Genomic DNA, 24,364 nt, shown 5'->3' on the forward strand with positions numbered 1-24,364 from the left:
AGCGGCTAGGCCCGTGAGCCATGGCCACCGAGCCTGCGCGTCCGGAGCCTATTCTCCACAATGGGAGAGGCCACAACAGTGAAAGGCCCGCGTACCGCCAAAAAAAAAAAAAAAAAAAAAAAACACATGCGTCCCAATGTTCAATGCAGCACTATTTACAATAGCCAGGACATGGAAACAACCTAAATGTCCATTGACAGATGAATGGATAAAGACTATGTGGTACCTTGGATTGAAAGTATGCCCCAAAGGCCAAATAGAATAAATAAAATAAATTCAAATCTAGATATGTTGCAGTAAAGCTGCAAAAGGCCAAGGAAGAAGATATATATCAAAAGCCAGTGGAGGGGCTTCCCTGGTGGCTCAGTGGTTGAGAGTCCGCCTGCCGATGCAGGGGACCCGGGTTCGTGCCCCGGTCTGGGAAGATCCCACATGCCGCAGAGCGGCTGGGCCCGTGAGCCATGGCCGCTGAGCCTGCGCGTCCGGAGCCTGTGCTCCACAACGGGAGAGGCCACGACAGTGAGAGGCCCGCGTACCGCAAAAAAAAAAAAAAAAAGCCAGTGGAGTAACATCTTCATAATTCTGAACTGTCAACCTAGAATTCTATACCCAACTAAAACCATTAACAACTGAAAGTGCAATAAAGATATTTTTAAATATGCAAAGTCTAAGAAAGTTTACCACCCACAGATCCTCACTGAAGGAACTACTCCGCAAAAAAAAAAAAAAAAAAGCCAGTGGAGTAACATCTTCATAATTTTGAACTGTCAACCTAGAATTCTATACCCAACTAAAACCATTAACAACTGAAAATGCAATAAAGATATTTTTAAATATGCAAAGTCTAAGAAAGTTTACCACCCACAGATCCTCACTGAAGGAACTACTAATAGAGTGTTTCCCAACCTAGTAACATTTTGAGCCTGATTAATTCTTTGTGGGGGACTGTTCTGTACACTGCAGGATGTTTAACAGCATCCCAGGTCTCTACCCAGTAGATGCCAGTAGCAACCTCCAGTTGTGACAACCAAAAATGTGTCCAGGCATCACCAAATGTCCTCTAGAGAGCAAAATTGCCCCTGTTTAAGAACCACTGTACTAATGACCTTCAGCAAGAAGACAACTAAATCCAAGGGGAAGATGTGAGAAGGTAAAATAATAATAAATTAATAAACTATGTTGGTATATTTAATTATTTACTATCTGTGCTCCACAATGGGAGAGGCCACGACAGTGAGAGGCCCGCGTACCGCAAAAAAAAAAAAAAAAGCCCAGTGGAGTAACATCTTCATAATTCTGAACTGTCAACCTAGAATTCTATACCCAACTAAAACCATTAACAACTGAAAGTGCAATAAAGATATTTTTAAATATGCAAAGTCTAAGAAAGTTTACCACCCACAGATCCTCACTGAAGGAACTACTAATAGAGTGTTTCCCAACCTAGTAACATTTTGAGCCTGATTAATTCTTTGTGGGGGACTGTTCTGTACACTGCAGGATGTTTAACAGCATCCCAGGTCTCTACCCAGTAGATGCCAGTAGCAACCTCCAGTTGTGACAACCAAAAATGTGTCCAGGCATCACCAAATGTCCTCTAGAGAGCAAAATTGCCCCTGTTTAAGAACCACTGTACTAATGACCTTCAGCAAGAAGACAACTAAATCCAAGGGGAAGATGTGAGAAGGTAAAATAATAATAAATTAATAAACTATGTTGGTATATTTAATTATTTACTATAAAAATAATGAAATTTTACTTATATTTGGCTTCCGAAGAAGGTGAAACAAGTTGTAGACAAGAATAACATAGAAGTTGTGGGTATTAAGAAATGGGTAAAGTTATTGTCTCATTTGAAGAAGAGAGATAATAGATAGCTTTAGATTCTGTTAGAAAAAAATTGTTAAATATAATCAAAGGGTAGAATAGATATAAACCAACTAAGAGTGAAAAATAATGTCGAAATAGGTCTAAATATATCAAATAATATATCATTATATCGTAAATGTATCAGTAATTACAACATGTATATAAAAGGATTAAACTCTCCTATTAAAAGGAGAAAGAAAATATGGAAAGAAAATGTGGAAAGAAAATAACAGATTGGGTTTAAATCAAAATCCAGCTATATTCTGTTTCAAGTAAATTTCCCTCCCAGCTCAGTACCCAGTCATCTAGTTAACCCTCCAAAGGCAATACTGTTGTCAGTTTCTCATATTCTTTTAGGGTTCTTATATCCTTGGGAATGTGTGTGCGTGCACGCATGTGCACCCTCATGCATGCGCAAATGTATGTGTATGTACCCGGATATGTGTGTTTTAAAAAAATTTAAATAGGGCTTCCCTGGTGGCGCAGTGGTTGCGCGTCCGCCTGCCGATGCAAAATTTAAAAACAGTTTTTGCTTTACAGAAAAGTTGTGCAGATAATATTACACACCAGTTTTCTTGCCTGTATTTCTGGGAAGCTGCAAAGTAAATTTAATGTTCAAGAACAAAATTCCTCTTACCATAGTTCCTGAAGAATTAGCCTCCTTTTCTCTCGAAGATTTCTAATTTCTATGACTTAAAAAAATCATTCTGCTTTATGTGTGGCTCCTCTTACCATAGTTCCTGAAGAATTAGCCTCCTTTTCTCTCGAAGATTTCTAATTTCTATGACTTAAAAAAATCATTCTGCTTAATGTGTGGCTCCTCTTACCATAGTTCCTGAAGAATTAGCCTCCTTTTCTCTCGAAGATTTCTAATTTCTATGACTTAAAAAAATCATTCTGCTTAATGTGTGGCTTTATTGAAAGCTGCCTCAGTCCCTATTTGGAGGTAGTTTGAAAAAAAAAAAAAAAAAAATTTAAATAAATTTAAAAATAGTTTTTGCTTTACAGAAAAGTTGTGCAGATAATATTACACACCAGTTTTCTTGCCTGTATTTCTGGGAAGCTGCAAAGTAAATTTAATGTTCAAGAACAAAATTCCTCTTACCATAGTTCCTGAAGAATTAGCCTCCTTTTCTCTCGAAGATTTCTAATTTCTATGACTTAAAAAAATCATTCTGCTTAATGTGTGGCTTTATTGAAAGCTGCCTCAGTCCCTATTTGGAGGTAGTTTGTTTATAAATTATAAATATTAAAAATATTTTGAAATGCTATAATGCTGAACTCAAATGTATTTCATCTTAAAAAAAATACACAAACAATGCAGAATCACTAAATTAAATAAAAAAGAGAACCTCTCTCCTTCCCCCAAAACAAGCAGTGATTTGAGAAGTATTTGTGCTGCAGCTACATATCATTCAATGACTAAGCGGAAGAGCAAAACTCTTCATTGGCTTGTGATTCATGACTAACTATAAGAAACCTACCTATCATTAATATTTAATTTGTGAAGTACCTTACCCCAATCTTGATTTACAAGATAATATTTTTACATATTTATACTATATTATTTATATTATAGAATATTTTACATAATTATAGATTTTTTTAATTTATAGATTTTTCATCCAAAAAATGATAGTGCTAAACTTTTTTGAAATAAAGCAGAAGTGGACATTCAATTAAATGAAAATTGAAAAAATAATTACACCAATAAATCATCAGACTTACGTTTTTCCATTCCATTCCACAATCTTGGAAAAGTTAAGGTAATTGTCTTCTCCAGTTAGAAAAACATAGTCTCCATCATTAGTCCCATTTTTCTGAAAATAAGTGAATATGGTCATTTATGGTAACTGTGATGGTTCATTTCATGTGTTTACTTGGTTAGGCTATGGTGCCCAGTTGTTTGGTCAAACAATACTCTAGATGTTGCTGTATTTTGTAGATGTGATCAGTTCGGTTTCAGTAAAGGAGATTACTGTTGATAATGTGGGTGGGCTCATTCAGTCAGTTGAAGGCTTTAAAAGCAAAGTCTGAGGTTTCCTGGAGAAAAAGGAGTTCTCTCCTCAAGACTGAAACATAGAAATCCTGCCTGGGCTTCCAGCCTGCTGGCCTGTCCTATGGATTTCAGACTTGCCACTTACCAGGACCCACAAGTGCATAAGACAATTCCTTAATATAAATTCCTCAACAGATATATAGATCTCCATTGATTGTGTCTTTCTAGACAACCCTAACTGATACAGTAACTAACACATTTAATCTTTATGAAACTGCCCTAGTTGGGCCTAATTGCCTCATGAGATTGAACCACAACTAGGGAATAGAGTAACTATTTTGCTAAATCCCATATTAACCATATTATTACTTTATGGTTTTAAAAAGTATGAGCCCAATTAAATAATGGACAAAGGATTTGAAGAGACATTTCTCCAAAGAAAATATACAAATAGCCAATAAGTACATGAAAAGATGCTCAATATTGTCAGTTATTAGAAAAATGCAAATCAAAACCACAATGAGATACAACTTCATACCCATGAGGATGGCAATTTAAAAAAAAAGGAAAAGAACAAGTGTTAGTGAAGATGTGGAGAAACTAGAGCCTTCCTACATTGCTGGTAGGAATGTAAAATGTTGCAGTTGCTGTGGAATACAGTTTGGCAGTTCCTCAAAAAGTTAAACATAATGTTGCCCGATGACTCCAAAATTCTACTCCTATGGATATACCCAAGAGAATCCCGCTCCAAGGTTTATATCTAATGGTCATACAAAAACTTGTACACAAATGTTCATTTGCAGCATTATTCATAGTAGCCAGAAAGTAGAAATAAACCAAATATTCATCAACTGAAGAATGGATAAACAAAGTGTGGTATATCCATACAATGGAATATTACTCAGCCATAAAAAGGAATGAAGTGCTGATACATGCTACAACATGGATAAATCTTCTAAACATTATACTAAATAAAAGAAGCCAGACACAAAAGATCATATATTATATGATTTCATATGGATTTCATTCCATTTATATGGATGTCCAGAATAGGCAAATCCATAGAGATAGAAAGTAGATTCGTGGTTACCAGGACTGGTGGGAGGGGGCAATGGAAATGACTACTAACAAGTTGTGGTTTTTTTGCAGGGCGGAGGGCTGATTAAAATGCTCTGGAATTGTAAAGTGCTGGTGGTTGCACACCCTTGTGAATATACTAAAAAACACTGAAGTGTACAATTTTAAATGGTGAATTTTATGTTAAGAGACTTATATCTCAATTAAAAAATAAGAAAGCATAAATCCAGGGCCAGGACCCAATTATACTTGAATAGAAAAAAAGTGGTATTAATATAATCCCATTTTTCAATTAAAGTTTTCTTGAGCTGTATATTCTTTCCAAGTTACACTTCTTAATGGCATAGACAGACACACTGTACATTCTTACAAGTTCTTCATCTGGGATGGAGCTTTGGTTTCTGGGAAATAGCATGGGTACTCTGAAACATTTAGATGCTTAACCACTTAGTTTAGACCACATCTGAGTTAAGCGGAGGACTTCAAGAAGCGACATACATGTATTTATTTTTTAGTATTTTGGTCTGTTTCTTTTCAGTCTTTTTTCTACACAAAATTTGTTTATAGAACTAAGATATATATAACATACACATATAGTATCTGCTATACACAATTTTTATACATATATACAATTGTGTATACATATATACAATTTCTTTACTTATGTGTATAATATATTTACTGAATTATCGAAAGTTCTTCCTAGGTACAACTTAATGACTCCATAATATTATGTGGCAATAATTTAACCATTTTCTTATTATTGACTATTTAGTTTTGAATTGTTTTGCTACTATAAATAATGTATGAATATCTTTATGACTGAAAACTTTTTCCGTGCTTTTATTTTCTAAATAGACCACTAAAAGTGAAATTGCCAGATAAAAGAACATGAACATTTTTTAAACTTTTGAGACATAGTATCAAGTTGCTCAAGGTTACCCAGTGGAAACAGCAAGATAAATCAGTTTACATTCCCCAAATGCCTTTTGTTAAACTTTGCTTATTGGATCAACAAAAAAGGGCTTTCTTATCTCTTTTTGCATTTCTGTATTCACTGAGGTTGAACTCTTTTTTCGTTCAGTCATTTTCCTTAAAAAAACATTCATACCCTTTGTGAATTCTCTTTTCAATATTTTTGCCTACTTGGGTTCTTCTTTTTGTCACTTAACACTACTTCACCAACTATGTCAATACATCAACATGGTCTACATACATAATAGTCATGTTGTGTTCCACATATGAAATTTTACATGACTTTAAGATATGAGAAAGGACTCCTCTTTAAGGGCAACAACATGAACGTACAACAATTTAGAAGCAAATTCACATAAAAAAATGCTGAACCATCAAATTTAAAAAAATGCTTGTGTTACTTCTTGAAGTTCTCCAATGAACTCAGATGTGGGTTAAGCTAAGTGGTTAAGCATTTAAATATTTCAGAGTATCTCCAAGAGTTCTCCCCAGCTGTTATTGGCCCTAGAGTCAGACACTGAATGTCAATGCTTCCCTGTTACTTGCTAGAACTTTTGTTATTTGAGAACAAGCAGGAATAAATAGGTTTTGTGTTACTGCAGTAGGGTTGTGGGTTGAATACAAGGAACATATTACTGCAGGAGGTTGAGAAATGTTCTGAGAATAAGACAAAATTCATACCACTAGCGTAATGCATGCATAATCCATCCTCCCAGTACAACTGGCTGGACTGGCTGACCTCTCAAGGATACTCGCCAGCCACCATCGCTTTAGACATCCAAGAACCCACACTCACTGGGAGGTGCTTGAACTCTCTTATGCCAAGGAAAACAGAGGTACCCTAAAATCAACGGGGAAAGATTTGCTGATTGGCTTTCCAGTAGGCAAATAAGAGCACCTGATATTCAGCCAGGTCCCTTGTTCTCAGGAGCTCTGTGCCAACACGCTGTCTGCATTACCTCATCCTTCTCATTCACACACCCTGTCCCGCACCATTCATTGTTTGGCTGCTTCATCATTAAAGTCTTTGAAGGAAAAGTGTTCAACGGCCTTAACTAAGGTTTTCTTTTTTCATCACAACGTGTATTGGAGCAGGTGGAACGGGCACAAAGGCCTAGGGGATCAGAGGGGAATGTGGCAGACGCCACTGGGATTAAGGAAAGATTTGAGACCGGGCTCAGACGGGTACAGAGCAGGAGGTGCCAGGGAGGTGCAGAAGCCCATGGTCTGTCCCGGTCTTGAATGAATGACGGCCCAAGTATGGACCTCTGTGCTGCTGGAGACAGAGTCAGGATTGGCCAGAGCAGAAGAAAAACTGAACAAAAGACACTTTTGCCTTATTACCAACAACACTAGAGACAGTTTATTTGGCTCCAAAATGGAAACACATACCAGTCATTCATATTAATTCAGGGTCTTTATTTTGAGCCAGTCATGGAGGGGAAAAAGAATAATGGTTCCTAAAATGTGTTGCAACTTATAGTTTGCAAAGCACTTTTGTGGACTCTCCTTTGGCCATTCTAAGCAAACTATGAAGTGTAGATACCTTTAGCCTCAAGTTACAAAGGATGAAACTGAGGTTCAGGAAAGTCCCATAGCTATTAAGCGAGAAAGTCAGAATGCAAATCCAGGCCCTCTGAGTCCAAGTCTCATGCTCTTTTCCTGCATATGGTAAATCTACACCAGGTGCTAATCTAACTGAGCGATGCCAGGGCTTTTCACTAACAGGGCCTTGTAGAGCTACAGTGGTGCTTGCAAGGAGAGGCAGAGAGAGAAAAAATAGAAAGTAAAACCACACATCCTTGCCACGGGAAAGCAAAAGTGCCAATTTTTAAATCTGTCTGTAAATGTGAGTTACATTTTTAACCGGTATTTAAGGATATTAGTTATAAGTTTGATGAGGTCAGTGTAAAAACAAAAAGCAAGCTATACAATGAAAGTTATCAGAGAAATACTGAGGTATTAGGAACGGGATCTACTTGGCAGATGGATGCTAGCCACTGGGACCAAAGGGGGCTTAAGGAAACCTTTGTATCTTCCTGCAGGACGTTTCCCGGAAATTATTTCTAGAAGGAAGTCTAGTCACAGCTTAACAAGAAATCGGTGCTTCCTCTGGTCCTGTGGAAGCTGGCTCCTGTGAGACGGAAGCTTCTAGGGAACATCTATTGGGTCTGCTTGCCCAGAGTGAAGGATTTAGGGTTGGTGGGACCCTACTCCTAGGACCACCCTCCTCTTGCGAAAATAATATTTAAAAGTTGTTTACCATTTCGGTTGAACAGTTTTTAAGTTTTATATATCCCTGAAGGTACAGGGGCAGTATTATTACCACTAAGCAACTGATGCTAAGAGATTACATGATGAGGGTGAAGTTCTCCAGTAGTTAGACCCAGAGAATAACCACAAATTTAAAGATGGGGAAATTCATCATAATTCCATATCCTGTCCCGAACCTGCCTCTCTTCCTGAGTTTAAGTTTGTCATTTACCAACCTTCCAACTATCCATTTTACTCAAGTTTTTTTGTGTGTGTGTGGGGGGGGATGGATTTTGAATTGCTTTTAATTTTAATTCCTTTGAAGCTCAGGCAGCAATAACATATGCTTTGAATAATAATTACTTGAATGCTGATATTTTGGGGTTCAAGCCAAAGTAAATAAAATCTGCAAAAAATGAAACAAAATTCCACTTATAAACAAAATAAATCATAGACGAGGGACACACAGAGTTTCAAATTATCCAGCCTCCTTCACAAATAAGATGTCTAAAAATCTAGTAAGTAGCTCCCACCCCTACTGGACTATCACATCCCTATTTAGTTTCTTATTTGCCTCTGTCAGACTGATCCATGGGTCTAGTCTCCAAGTTATCAAAACAAGACTCGGCACTGATCACTGAAATTTATGACACTTTGAAAGACTGCACCTGATTAATGGCATAGCACACTCTATATATTTTTCATAGTGACACTCATTCAAAGTCAGCACTGGTAGCAGGTTGAAATTGTGGGAGAAGTTGTTTTTTTTTCCCTACTAAAGCACTTTCTTATGTTTCACATACTCCACAAGAGATCTAGAATTCCAAGCAACTTTGGTCTTCTCCTAGAAGAAACCCAAAGTGAAGATAAAATCTGTCTTGGAATGCCCTCCTCCTCAGCTGAACAAAGAACCTCTGAAAAGAAAAACTGACTTACCCCATAGAACAGGCCAAAATAGGGAGAGATGTCAGGTTTGAAAACGTTGATGAGGGATAAGATCTCATCTTTGTAGCCCCAGAGCAATTCATCCACCGTGTGGGTCACAAAGAGCTTCTGCTGATAGGCCTTCAACAGGGCCTCGATGAGCTCGTGGAGAAAGGGTAGCTGGGCCCATTCCATGGCGGTCTGAGGAACACAAGCACATTCAGAGAGCAGCGGCCCCACCCCACTCTCCTACTGCCCCTTCAGCAAAGGGGGCTGCAAACGTAAATGTACACGTTGAGATCAAACGGCTGAGAGGTTAACCAAAGAGCTCCTCTCTGGCTGAGTGTGAAGAATAAGACTCTTCAGTTATTGCCCTCTCTCAGTATTACATTTTGTAACTGTCGTCTTAGCATCCTCACTCGCAACTCTCAAGAGTTCTCCCAACACCACGGAAGGGGAAAAACTCTTGCAATATATTGGCATCTTTAGCCACAAGGTGGCACCATCTTCCTCCCGATCAGGGTTAGAGGCTGGGTCCCCATAAACTCTGCCCCACTAGCCAGCTGGGCAGGGCCAGACCTGGGATCTAATACTTTCCAGGTCCTGGGTCCACCATAAGTGTCCAGCTGCATATGTAGCGGTCACCCAGGAGTTGGAGTGGGAACCTCAGAGGGGACAGAAGAAGTCTCCTGGGCCTCATGTATTTTTATTAGCTGGAATTACCATTAAAAACAGAGCCCAATAAATCATGCTAGGCTGTAATCAACAGCCCAGTCTCTGCTATTTGAAAAGGGGACGGGGGGCGGGGGGAGTCAATATATATTTTGAGAATTAAAAAGTCCAAGACAGAAAGCTAAATTAAGAAGTAGTATGCGAATTCTATTGCTAGAGTTTCCGAACCAAAACAAGGGATAAATAAATATTTAAAAAATTATCAGCTACCTTCCGAAATCCACAAGTGCTGATCCTGAACACACAGGAAGAAACTGTGAAAAAAATCCTAAAACTTACATTTTGTCACTATTTGAAAAGACCACATTTGAAAGACCTCAAAAAAAGTCTGAAACGAACTTTAAAGAAGGGGGGAAAATATAAATATATACATACACACACACATATATATATAAACATTTAAAAATATATATATATGTATACACACACACACACACACACACACACACACACACACACACATATATAACTTAATAGCTCCTAAAAGTAAAACCATAATGGCCTTAACTTAGCTTTTTCCTTTCTTCTAAAATCCACAATAATGAGATTTAAAATGCCTACTTACCAATGCAGGAATATTTAATGTTCTAAGTAAGTCAACTTTAGGGTCGCCAACAGATTTATCTCGTTCAAAAACATAGGTCTTGTTGCTCACGGCAGATATTGTTGTTCCATTATCTCCAAATTGAATATCTTCTTTGCTTCTGAGTTCCCTAAAAGAAGAGGATTTCGTTTGAAAATAGGCAACACTTTACTAAGTAATACTTTTCCTTTCTTTCAGCATCAAAGTTATTTTCAATATAACATTCCCAATACAACCCATATTGGGGGAGACTGCAGATACTGACCCCCTAAACACTGGAGATTTAAGCTATAATGTGGAAAGGAAATGAGGCCCCGGAGAGAGGAAAAAAAGTGTTGTTTTCATTCTTTCCCCCCATAATTTGGGAAATGCAATGGTCAAGGGTCACCTTAACTAGGGAATCAAAGCCAGTGAACTCTCTCCTGGGTTATAGTTTGGTCCCGAAATATTTTCAAATTTTTCAGTTCATAGATTCAGTTTCAATTTCAATGTGTTTACCAATGTCTTTTTATTTCTAAGTTGAATTCAATTAAAAATCCATTTAACAAAACGAATGCCTAAGGTTTAGTAAATTAGAGGAGTTCACTCCTGGTTTTGATATCCATTTCAGCTTGGTGCCTGTGAGTGCCCCCCAAATGAGGTATTAGCAAAGTTGGTAGGAAGTGTCTGGTGCCAGGCCTGAGACTAGGGTGAGGGAAGTGATGCACCTGCCTTGGGTACAAAATGTAAGAGGTGCCCAAACACTCAGTAGTCAAAATAAATAATACTTTAATGCAATTTTAAAAGATCAAAATTAATGCTAAAAATTCATGATGAACAAAATATCAAAATTTTACATAAAAACAGGACGGATGTTTTGTCCATCAAATGCCTCATGTCAGTCCTGAGCCTGCCTGGTCCATAGTAGATGGTCACTAAATTGCCATGTCTATTCCTTCTCTGCCGCTTACCTGTTCTTCTTGTTTCATCAAGGGCTGTGTTGTCTCACCTGGTAGCCCTGTGTCTACTGAACCCTTGAACTGTGGCTAATTGGAACTGAGATGTGTTGTAAGGGTAAAATACCACCAGATTTCAAAACCAGTAAAAAAAAAAGAATGTAAAATATCTCAACTTTTTTATATTGATTACATGTTGAAATGATACTATTTTATTTACTTTTTAAATTGAAGCAAGTTGCTCTACAATATTATATAAGTTATAGGTATACAGTACAATACAGTGATTCACAATTTTTAAAGGTTATACTCCACTTATAGTTATTATAAAATATTGGCTATATTCCCCGTGTTGTACAATATATCCCTATAGCTTATTTTATACCTAATAGTTTGTACCTCTTACTCCCCGGCCCCTATAAGGCCCCTCCCCGCTTCCCTCTCCCTGCTGGTAACCGCTAGCTTGTTCTTTATATCCATGAGTCTTTTGTGTTATATTCACTAGTTTGTTTTATTTTTTAGATTCTGCAGATGAGTGATATCATACAGTATTTGTCTTTCTCTGACTTATTTCACTTAGCATAATGCTCTCCAAGTCCATGCATGCTGCTGCAAATGACAAAATGTTGTTCTTTTTTATGGCTGAGTAGTATTCCAGTGTGTGTGTGTGTGTGTGTGTGTGTGTGTGTGTGTGTGTGTGTGTGTACCATATCTTTTTTTTTTTTCTTTTTTTTTTTTTTGTGGTACGCGGGCCTCTCACTGTTGTGGCCTCTCCCGTTGTGGAGCACAGCTCATGGGCCTAGCTGCTCCGCGGCATGTGGGATCTTCCCGGACCAGGGCACGAACCCATGTCCCCTGCATCGGCAGGTGGACTTGCAACCACTTGAGCCACCAGGGAAGCCCTATCATATCTTCTTTATCCATTCAGAAATGATACTATTTTAGACAGAATGAGTAAACTAAAAATATATATTAAAACTAATTGCATCTGTTTCTTTTTTTTTTAATGTGGCTGCTAGAAAAATCTGGAATGACATATGTGATTCACATTATATTTCGATTGAACAGAGCTAATTTAGACAAAGGTATGAAGGCATTAGGCAGTGGGGCTACCACCTCCTCCGGAGGCCTTTCCCAACCACAGCCACACGTGGGGTTTCTCATCCCTGAACACCCATGGAGCCTGGCACTCAGTTATAAAATGCTTAGCGACGTCATTTAGATTGTGAAGAAATTACCTTGAAGCCTTAGGTAGATTTCAAGTAAGCTTAAGAAACTTGTATGCCTCAAATCTTTTCTAGATTTTAAAATAAAAATAGACAAGCAAACAATAAACAAATGCATACCTATACATAAAAGCAGATGAGTCTTCGTTCTTCTCTAGTACTTAGCACCAAGCTACACACAGTAATATAAACATCTGACACTTGTACAGCTCTTCCAAGGGTTTGATCACACTATGCCATTTGATATCATTTAATCTTTCTAACAAGCCTGTGGCACACACGGAGCAAGTATTTTCGTCCATCTTTTACAGATGGGGACACTGGGCAGTGGAAGAGTCAGAACCTAAGCTCAAGTCTTCTAATTCTTGCCTAGTGTTCTCTCTGAATCAGATGGTCTCTCCTAGTAGGTGCTTACTAAATGTCTGTAGGATGAAACCTATGAGTGCCTCTAGCAATTGCCAAATCTAAATAAGTATGAGAGAAAAAAAGTCCACGCCCTTCCAGTTTGCGAGGAATACGTACAAATACTTAAGAGCCTTGTGCAGTTTGCAGTTCGGGGTGTTTGCACTGGACGTTTGGTTGTTAGATACTCACTCCCCTTTCTGATGGTCAAAGCCCCTCATTTGGGCTTCCCTGGTGGCGCAGGTGTTGGGAGTCCGCCTGCCGACGCAGGGCACGCGGGTTCGTGTCCCGGTCCGGGAGGATCCCACGTGCCGCGGAGCGGCTGGACCCGTGTGCCATGGCCGCTGAGCCTGCGCGTCCGGAGCCTGTGCTCCGCAACCGGGAGAGGCCACAACGGTGAGAGGCCCGCCTACCGCAAAAAAAAAAAAAAAAAAAAAAAAAGCCCCTCATTTTCTTTCCTCTCCTGCACCGGGCAGTGGTGTGCTATCCAACTCATTTTCCTTGGCCCCGGAATCCTGAGCACAGAGCCTCAGGATGGAAAACACAGTAGACAGACGTTTTCTCCCAGGACGCACAGATGAGGACCCATGGGCTCCTGTGACTTGGGTCTTTAAAGCTTCCCTGGCCCCTGACCCTTTCTTCTTTACAGGTTTCCTTGGAATCTGTAACCCACTTTATAGCCTTCCAAAACATGCTCTTTTTACTTAAATTAGAGGTTTCTCTGGCTTGCAACCAAAAACCTTCTCATAGAGAAATCATAACCCATGAGGAAACAGAGATTCAGCTAACATAACTTGCCCAGGACTAACCGAGAAGTGTCAGACCCAGGTTTAGACTCTTGGTAGCCTGACTTCCTGTCCAAGGTCTTCCTTGAGTCTACACCTAAGTGAATGCAAAGGGATTTGTTAGAAGCTGGAGGAAAAATAAGAAATTTCAAAGGCAAATCCCTGCCTGAGCCAAGGCAGGCAGGTGCCTGCAGAGAGGGCCGGGCCCCCTCTCTAGTCCCAGAGCCGCCCTGCAGGCAAGGCGAAAGGACAGACTGCTCCAGGAGAAGCTGTGTATAATCCGGGCCCAGGATCCCAGCTTGGCCCTGCTGACCACCAGGGAACTAGAAGTAGAAAAAGCGACCCCAGGGTGAACGCCAGTTTCCTTGCACTCACAGAAAGCTGGGCCAGGCAGTCAAGAGCTGGGATTCAGCACAGATTCAGAAGCCAGGGACCAACACGGCCAAGTTTTCAAACTGATGACGAAAATCGATGACCTTCCCAAGACTTTTTGTTGTTTTCACTGAGCCTTAGGTCATACACCTAGAGGCCTGAGTAATTCCAAGTCTAGAGCCTGCTTCGTTTATGTCTATGTATGTTTACTGATTTTGAAGATGACTTTTAAAATGTTTTCTTTATTGCTTACCCTGTAAGAACCTGATGTTTTAAAGGGAAATTGCACATGGATGTTCCAATCGCTTTCTGCCTCGTAACTTGACTTGGTTTCTCAATAAACTTCAGAAAGTCAAAGCCAAGGGTTCCCGAACCACAAAAGCATTTCATTCCCTTGGCAGGCACAAAGGGTTCATGTCAGGTCACTCACAGCTAACCAGGTGACTTCCCCCAGCCACCAGCCATCCTCAGCCATGACCGACACACAGCCTTTGCTGAGCCATCTAACTGAAGGAAGACAGTGCCACAGGGCTGCCAGGAGTGGCCTCCAGCTCTGCAGAGGCCAGGAAAAAAGAGGGAAGGGATGGCAAGGGACCTCCCTCTCAAAACAACATGTGACAGTCAGAGGAGACCCAAAAGTCTTCCCCTTCCAAGCACTCCTGTCACTCTGGTGACCCTAAAGAGGTCACAGCAAAAGGAGAGGGAGTTTAGTAACAAGAGCAACAAGTCTTGTTACCCAAATCTCCCCATAGCTGATCAACCATAGTCAAAGAGGCAGGGCGCTGTCCTGGTGAACAGCACACTGAGAGCAAGAAGTGATGGATTACTGCTTTACTGTATAGGAGAAGACCAAAGAAGCTTCCAGAAATAGAAACAAAATTAAAAAAAAGGCAAAGCAAAATCGCAGGCCTAGACAATTGAAAGAGCCTGGTATAGTCCCTGGTACTTAGTAGATACTAATTAATCCTACTGATTGATGTCAAATGCCCCAGGACATCACAGGCTCAGAATACAGTTTACTATTTGTTAATCACAATGATAATAGCCCTAGTCACTAAGAAAAGGTTGATTATGCCCCATGAACTATTTAATCTGGCAGGAAAATTCATAATCGATTTTACAGATATCTAAAATCTTTTTTTAAAAGAAGTTCTTACTTTTTAAAACAAAAAGGAATTTTTAATCTCCTGAATGTTTAGGCAAAATCTCACCATCACAGAAGGCAAAAAATACGCCTGAGATAAGGAAACCAAAAGGAATAATTTTAATCAATTGGAAAACTAACATCTCTGCAATATCTAATTCCTCAGAGGTGTTGGATAAATTAGATACATTCAATACCACCATATAATCCAATGTCCCAAGTCATTTCTGTTCTCCATTCACCCAATGCTCTCTGTTGAGGATTCCTATAAGAAGTGACTGAACACACTGGGTAGAGTCTGGGTTGAGATCTGACTGTCAGGCTTTGCATTCAATCCTGGCTTCATCCGTTACTAACTTCTGTGCCTCAGTTTCCTCATCTGTAAAATGGAAATAACAGCATCCCTTCCTTGTAGGGTTGTTGTGAGAATTAAATCCACATAAGCTTGTCATCCAGTTAGAACACTACCTGGCACATACTAAGTGCTTTAGGAAACATTAGCTACTAATATCATGTAGGAGGGGGCTTGTGCTAAGTTCTTGAGATGGAGAGATGCTAAGACCTGGGTCCTATCCTCGAAGAATCCACAGCAGAGCAGAGCAGGCTGCTGTTTAAAGGGCTACCTCACATGTAGAAAGAGCTCTGAAGCTGACCCCAAGGGGCTAGGTCGGGGGCAGGGGGGCTGGGCAACTGGAATGGGTGTCCTGAGGGAACACCAGGCAGGAGCACCCTTGGTTCTGGAAGGAGTAGGCTTCCTGGGGGTGGGAGGGTGGAGGGGCTTCCAGACAGAGGCAGAGGGAGAGCAAGGCAGGCAGCATCACATGACAGCACAGGATGTGTTTCCTAAGTGGAGGGTGAGAAAACTGGTGGGGCAGAGGATGATGCACTGCAGAGGCGGTTTAGAAAGAGCAGCCTGGACTTCCCTGGTGGCGCAGTGGTTAGGAGTCCGCCTGCCGATGCAGGGGACACGGGTTCGACCCCTGTACCGGGAGGATCTCACATGCCGCGGAGCAGGTAGGCCCGTATGCCGCAGCTGCTGGGCTTGCGCTCTGGAGCCCGTGAGCCACAACTGCTGAGCCCAGGCGCCACAACTACAGAGCCCGTGCTCCGCAGCAGGGGAGGCCGCTGCGGTGAGAGGCCCACGCACCGCAGCGAAGAGTAGCCCCCACTCGCCGCAGCTAGAGAGGGCCCACGTGCAGCAATGAAGGCCCAATGCAGCCAAAATAGATAAATAAATAAATAAAAAGCTTCTTCCAACTTTGCGTATGTTTAAAAAAAGGAGCAGTCTGCAGCTTGGGGCATGGCAGGGAAGTGAAGTGCAGTCAGAGTGCATGGGACGACCCAGAAGAGAGGGCAGAGCAGGAAAGCCGGTCAAAGGCGGAGTCTGAACAGCGGGCTGCTGAACTTTCTATCACCACTGCCTTGTCAACTAGGAGAAAGACTGAAAACCCAGAGTCCAGAGCAGGACTCGGAGAAAAAGCACTGGGTAGCGGGTGGGCGGTGGCCCATGTTTGTTGGCGATGTATAAGAAACAGCTTCACTGCTGAAGATGGAAATGGTCCCCCGTCCTCCAAGTGTTACCCTGACCCTGCTGGCTCACCCAGGACTCCACATGCATTTAAAACCCACCTGGTCGCCACCTTCTTGTACAGGATAAGAAGCAGATCTTTTTCTATTTTCCTCACTTTTGATTTTTTAAAAAACTGATTTATCTAAAGGTATTTCTGTTTCTATTTTGAGAAAAACGGTCCTATCAGAGTAGAGTGAGTCAGGTTTAGAAAAAGAGATAAGCATCCTCTTACAATAACGGAAACAAAAACCATGGCATTTAAATTTTTTCTACCATCTCTTTGGTATTTAAAAATAAAATATATATATATATATATATATATAGCTTGGCTCAGAGTTGAGTAAAGGACCAAAGGAATAACAGTACAGCATTTGAAACTTTAAACTAAGTTCCTATCTTGGCTAAATTGTAAGGAGACAATTAGATCCATAAGAAATTAAATGTGAAAAAAAGAGAACTACAAGAAAATAGACTTGAATATCAAACCTTTGAAGGAAGTGGGACTTTTTAAACTCAGAGATGATAGAAAAGTTCATTAACGAATAGATTTGGTTACATATAAATTTTAAAATTAAAAATGCAAACAATAGAGAAACAGTTGCCACAATTGTGACACAGGGTTAACATCGTTACTATATAAAAAGCTTACGGAGTGGCATGAACACGCCGGAACCCAGACAGGCAAACTGGCAAAGGACAAGAACTAAGAATGTGGAAACACAATCGGTTGGCAAACATGAGGAGAACATTTAATCCATGTGGTAATCAAAGGATGGAATGAGAACTGATAGACATATCCAAGAAGAAGGGAGTGGTTAAGTATAGTAATAATATATTTCCTCTATCTCTTGAATATTATCATCACGAAAACATATTTGTATAATGACTAACACATACATGGGAAAATACCTCTGATGTAATATTGAGTAGAATATACACGTATGTACATGAACATGCATAAGTATATACAGTATAACCATGTAAAAGTAAAACACAACCATGCGAAAATGACTGAGAATCTATCCATTAGCACTGGTTATCTTTGAGACAGTGAAACCATGGAGGGTAGCAGTAGTTTTCTTATTTTACTTTCCTGTACTTTCAACTTTATCTTTGCTGCTTATATATATTATTTTTATAATATAAAATATATTTTACTCTTTTAAAGGTAATGCTATATATGATATTGTACATGTTGATTACTTTATAATCCAGTATTACTTAATGGTCAGTGAATAATAATTTTAAAACACTTATGAAATATTTGTCCCTCACATCTTTTTCCTTACTATCAAAGCAGTAATAAGACCTTATAAAAGAAATTAGCAATCCAAACAGCAAAACGAAGAAAGTCAAGGAGAAGATGTTTAATGGGATATTGTAAATTCAGCAAATACATGTACATGTTAGAAACATGAAAGTTAGTTGATAGAGCCCTTGGACAAATTAATTAAAAAAACAATTCCTGAAATGCTATATAGTAGGCAAAATAGAAAAAGAAACCGGACAAAATGAAAAATCTCAAAAAGGTTGCAGAAGCCATTGGATACACAATTTTAGGCAAGTTGGTCACTAAGGAACAGGATCAGGAGGCAAATTAGCTTTGTGTCAACAGACCTATTCCAGGGCTGCTCCATCCGCAGCTTAATAAAAATGTAAATAACGCACTACATTCCTTAAACCAGACTGACTGGTTTTTTATCTACATGTGGAACTTCCACCATCTTTTTCCAAAAACACTAATATTCTGAACTCATGAATACGTGAAAGTCATGGGGAATGTGCCACTGTAAATTGTGTGTCCAATCAATCAGGCCCTGCACTGCCCAGCGTGGCCTCCCCATCTCAGAGACTCCCACCCCAGGCCAGTCCACACTGACCAATGGGGGGCCGCATGCCCTCCCCTTCTTTGCACGCACACAGTTGACTCAGTCTGGAGGGAAACCGCGGGACTATCAAATACTGGGGCAGAGCTACTGGAATGTTCTGTCTTCCCCGTGTAGCTAAACAATAGCATAATTAAGTCACAAGTGACAGAGATCAGATCCACCAAATGATTACAAAAGACCCATTAGAGGGGCTGTAGGTCTCCCTAAAAAGCCAGGTTTTCCTACAAATCCCAGTTCACAACCCACTCATCCCCAAGAGGAACACTTAGCAGTTTGTAACGCACATGTGAGTAGCCGTTCCTAAACAAAGTCACTCATTTTCAGTACCCTATTCCCCTTTCCTGAACCTGTTCTTGGGTCCTGGGTTTCCCTGATTCAGTCCTGGGGTTCCAGCTGAGCAACCTGTGTCCTGTGGATTTAAACCATGGCTGAGGACGTTTCATTCATTTATTCTATAAATATTCACTGGACACTGGATATTCGGAGATGAAAGGATTTGGTTCTTTCCTTTCATTTTATCACATACCAGGCAGAGTGCATTCAAGTCAGGGAAAATCTAGGGGAGAACGGAGAGAGGTGGTAAAGAGTTCCTTCTTGACTGAGGGAACGGCATGCTTACTGACAGGGTAGGGTGTCTAGGGCTACAAAATTAATTGGAGTTTGGTTAGAACCGTTCTGTCCACTATGGTAGCCACTAGCCACACGAGGCTATTACACACTTGAAAAGTGCTTAGTCCTAAATTCAACGTGCTATAATGTAAAATACACATGGATTTCAAAGACTTCATATGAAAAAAAGAATGCAAAGTGCCTTGTTAATAATTCTGAATACTGATTACATGTTTAAATGATACTATTTTAAGTAGTTTGGAGGTAAATGAAATATTCAAATTAATTTCTCCTGTTTCTTTTTACTTTTTTTTTAATGTGACTCCTTAGAAAATTTTAAATTACATATGTGGCTCACGTAAAGAAAAAAAAATGTTGCCTGCAATTACAGTTCCACAAAGATCAAGCCATTAGCCACTGCAGTAGCCCACCGACAGTGAGCCTGACGGGAATTCAGGATGGAGAAAAACAGGAAGCATTTTGTGCTTTGGATATCAGCCCCTAGATAGTCAAGGTTCATATCTAAGGAAATATTTCAATGACCCTAGATTCTTGCATCTTCCCATACATAGAAAACTACTTAAATCATTAACTTGAAATGTCTATTCTTTGTGATGGGCAGTAATTTTTTGATGTTCAACTATGTGTTTCTTTCCAGCAAAAAAGTTCACATACATCCTGGCCCCTCCCTTACCTCTTTGGGACAGTTTCTCAGAGCTATCTGAAAGGCTGTCTCCTGGGCTATAGTCCTCAGTAAGACTAAACTCAACTCACAGCTCTTATGTTGTGCCTTTTTTTTCTTTTTTTTGTCAGCAGTTTTGGCAACCATGAAGACCCAGAGCAGATTTCTTTCCTTCACCTGATTTCTACAAGGATCCAGAGCCTTGACACCAGCAGGGCCCCCTGTGCCAGCCAGTCTGCCTCCTCAATGAGTCCAGACAAATTTAAGTGAGTCTCTCTTGGTACCGGATCTCCCACTCTTAGCTGAAGATCCGGAGTTTATTCAGAGGTTGTTAAACTCCTCACTATGCGGAGTAGGTTATCCTTGAACTTAGGTTCCAGAAGAGGTGCCTATATTTGCTCAACTGAAAGACACTGAGGTTACCCTCAGGGGAGAAACACTGGGATGATTTTGCTCAGCTGAAAGACCCTAAGGAGGCTTGGACTAGGTGATTAAGTAGGGGGCTGACCTGACATCCTTCCTCAATTTGGCTACCTTAACAGACTCTGTCAGGATAAAAGTGAAGATATCACATGAAAGCTTTGCTCGGAGGAAGAGTTGTCCCTGGCTTCTCCCGGTCAGTTATGGCTTTCTCAGGCAACTAAGAAATTTATAGGAGTGATGGAAGCAGAGTCTCATAAGGAAACCCACTCATTAGTTTAAAACGTGCTTGTCTGGGGACCATGTATGAGACTTGGCCACTCACTGATCCCAGCACCAACGGTGGTTTAAGAAGAGACATGTAGAAGAGCAGAAGTGACTCTAGGGTAACACCTAGAGGGGTTAAGCTCACAAAGCAGCACGTTGCCCATCACACAATTTCATTAGTAAATTTTATTCCTGACAAATTCAACTTTAAAATAGGAAACAGTTTCTCAAACAGAGAAATGAGGGGTATCAGAAAGCCAACCTCCAACTAACAACTAAAACCCAGCCAGGTTTAGGAATGTACAGAATTTATACTTGCAAGTAGTTAAGTGAGAACTAAGGAAGTCTCACCCCAAAAATGGCTGAGATGGGGCTCTTTTTGACATTCCAAAACTGGTTTTTGCATACCCAGTTAGAGAAAGCCAGCTTGATAAAATATCTTTTCAGATTTCTGACCTTAAAGGAACAAAAGCCCTCTTAGGACTTAGGAGGAACTTGCATTTCTCTCTCTATGCCTTTGAGATGTAAATGTTCTACCTGATCATCTTAGGCATTTTGTTCTGTGTTTTGAGAGCACAGTGTCGGCCATCAGGAAAGTACACATATGATGTACATTTGAAAGCCCCTCAAATAGACTGGGATTCCAAACAGTCTTTTCGTCTGGCTGTGCCAGCTCTCAGGAAAATTCGTCATAAGGGGTCCCAGTTCATAAGGGACCTTTGTCTTCTCAACCTTTGTTGTGTCCACCTGTACAACAAAGGCCTTTATTTTCTTAGACTATTTTTTGGAGTAAACTTTCTGGATCTTCCGAAGGCTGCATCCTTTGCCCTCTCTTGTTGCGGGTGCCTGTTGCATCTTACTGGTTATCACTATTAAGATAACTACGCATCAATGGCCAGACAATGGATCCTTTAAGGTGAAGAAACTTCTAAATTGGTAAATTTTTAGAGAGTTCTCATTATAAATAGCTGTTTTATTGGTACCTATGAAAAGAGCAAATTAAAAGGTAGATAGATACAGAGGTTTATTAACAACCTCTGAATAAACTATGGGAATTCTTAAGATTCTAACCTTAAGAATTACCGTAGTTTAAAACAAAATAAAACAAAACGATTTGGGAAGCCTTATTTGTAGTCTTGGCTTTCCCTTGATGGGTCTTAGGATACTAATAAAAACATCAGGTTAATTAATGTTAATCAGGTTGATTAACAAGGGAATAGGAAATGCTGAGGGGAAAGTCAAGAGACTACTTCCCAACAAGGTGGAAATTTTAAAGGGACTCGTCCCAGCAGGATAGAAATCTTTAGATGGTGATTTAAAACTGAGATAAATAAAATGGACATTGATGAGACTAAAACAAAGGCTTCAGGGAATTCCCTGGTGGTCCAATGGTTGGGACTCCGTGCTTTCACTGCCGAGGGCCCAGGTTCAATCCCTGGTCAGGGAACTAAGATCCCGCAAGTCGCACAGCGCGGCCAAAAAACAAAATAAAACAAACAAAAAACCCAAAGGCTTTGATACAACATTACCTAAAGTTGAATGGGCCAAAGAGACCTCCTATTGGTCCCCCCAACATTAAAGGGCCCCAAACAAGTCTGGTTTATTTGGCCCAGTTAAAAAAAAAATTTTTTTTAAGGCTGGAATAAAATTATACTAAGATACCTAACCAGCAGTTGCTTGAGGCAACAGTTAGGCCAATTAATCAAGTTAAAGATTGACAAAAGGGCCTGGGTCACTTGGCTAAAGTTAAAGGTATAAGAGTTGATAGAATTGAGATAAAAATTTATTTTTAAAAAACTGGTGTATTTTGGGGCTTTCCTGGTAGCGCAGTGGATAAGAATCTGCCTGCCAATGTAGGGGACACGGGTTCAATCCCTGGTCCGGGAAGATCCCACATGCTGCAGAGCAACTAAGCATGTGCGCTACAACTGCTGAGCCTGCGCTCTGCAGCCCGCGAGCCACAACTACTGAGCCTGTGTGCCACAACTGCTGAAGCCCGTGTACCTAGAGCCCATGCTCCTCAACAAGAGAAGCCACCGCAGTGAGAAGCCCGTGCAACGCAATGAAGAGTAGCCCCCGCCTGCCACAACTAGAGAAAGCCTGCACACAGCAACAAAGACCCAACGCAGGCAAAAATAAATTTAAAAAAAAAATTGGCATGGCAAAAATAAATTTTTTTTAAAAATTGGCATATTTGAATGGGCTTTATGTGAGATGGTTTCATCTCTTTTGCCTGATTATACTGTGGGATAGACATTATGTCTCACTGGGGAATGCTTCTCCTGCTTGGTATTATAATACAGAGCATATAAATCTGCCCCTAAGGCAGTATTAATTAAACATACTAAAGGAAACAGAGTTATCTGAGCCCGCACAATATGAAACAAAAACTGGGGGCTAATATTCAGGGCCTAATAAAGCAATAGTGGAGACTTCTTTTTGCCCTAGGGTAAATTGGTCTGGGTTTGACTTGTGCACTCAGAAAGAGGGCCTTTGTTGAATGCTTTGTGCAAACTTTTGAAGGCATGATAAAATGAACCCTAAAGTTCCAGAACATAGAACTCCTAATTCCCAGTTTAGCTGGAAATCTTCTCATTGATATAAAAAAGCAAATTAAAGAAAATGTAGTTGCACAAATCAATCATTTGATATCATTTAGGCAGACCAGTTCTTTGGGGAATTGAAAGCAACTGTCTTTGTAAAAAGGCTAAGTCATCTAAGCAAATAAATTTCACTTACGCCAACTGTTATTTATAAACTAGTAAGTTTATATTGTAATACCTGATTCACGACTAAGTTATAAAATGAAGTTATGAGATCTCTGGTTATGTCTATGTCTGTGTGTACATTATAGATATGTCTCTACCTCCAGACAGTATCATCGATATTAATTTATAAAGGAGCCCTATTTAACTGACTTAAAAGTAAGACTTAGAAATTAAATATTTTTGAATGTAATAGAAACTAACCCAAATGAATCTCAAGTTCATGTGATCTGGGAAATATTCAATATTAAATTAATATTTGGTTTAAAGTTTAAGTTTGTTGGTTTAATTAATAGACATGTCTTACTTTTATTGAACCTAGTCAAATATGTGCATATTATTTCTGTTTTAAAATTTATCAGCAAGAAAAATAGCTTGGAATGATGGCTGACTTGGTCTAATGTCTCCTGAAGTTTTCATGGGTAATCTAAATATAATTGTTGGAAACAAATGAGTTAAATAGATATAAATGGGATAAGAGCCATTTAGTGTACTGTTTAAGAATTATTATGTTTTATGATATGTCTACTTAAAAATAGTTTCTCCAGATTTTTGGTAACTTGAAAGTTTAGAGTTTTGCTAAGTTAAATGATGGAAATGTACTAAATATCTAGATCATTCCCAAATAAAGATACTGAAAAACTGATTACTGAAAATAGGCTTCCTTTTACAGAGAAATTAAAAATATTTAGCACCATTAATAAATGTTTTGTGTCACACTGAAAATTTTTCCATAAAAGGGCATGTTTATTTTTATTTTTTAATTAATTTTTTTTAAAGATCTTAATTTTTAAAATTTATTTATATTTGGCTGCTTTGGGTCTTCGTTGCTGCACGCAGGCTTTCTCTAGTTGCAGCAAGCGGGGGCTACTCTTTGCTGCAGTGC

The 24,364-nt window shown here is 39.7% G+C and overlaps 1 protein-coding gene across 2 annotated transcripts in view; it reads right to left on the reverse strand.

Annotated features, from left to right (window-relative positions):
* The window catches only part of SCARB2 (scavenger receptor class B member 2), a 74,054-nt gene that overhangs the window by 19,903 nt on the left and 29,787 nt on the right, over positions 1 to 24,364 (reverse strand). For both annotated transcript variants that reach the window (XM_007125049.3, XM_007125050.4), the window contains exons 3-5: positions 10,395 to 10,542; positions 9,110 to 9,298; positions 3,598 to 3,689 (exon numbers count right to left, since the gene is read on the reverse strand). In XM_007125049.3, coding sequence (XP_007125111.1) covers positions 3,598 to 3,689; positions 9,110 to 9,298; positions 10,395 to 10,542 — 429 coding nt within the window. The remainder of the gene's footprint in view (positions 1 to 3,597; positions 3,690 to 9,109; positions 9,299 to 10,394; positions 10,543 to 24,364) is intronic.

Source organism: Physeter macrocephalus, chromosome 7 (genome assembly GCF_002837175.3).
Source record: "Physeter macrocephalus isolate SW-GA chromosome 7, ASM283717v5, whole genome shotgun sequence".
Taxonomy (NCBI): domain Eukaryota; kingdom Metazoa; phylum Chordata; class Mammalia; order Artiodactyla; family Physeteridae; genus Physeter; species Physeter macrocephalus.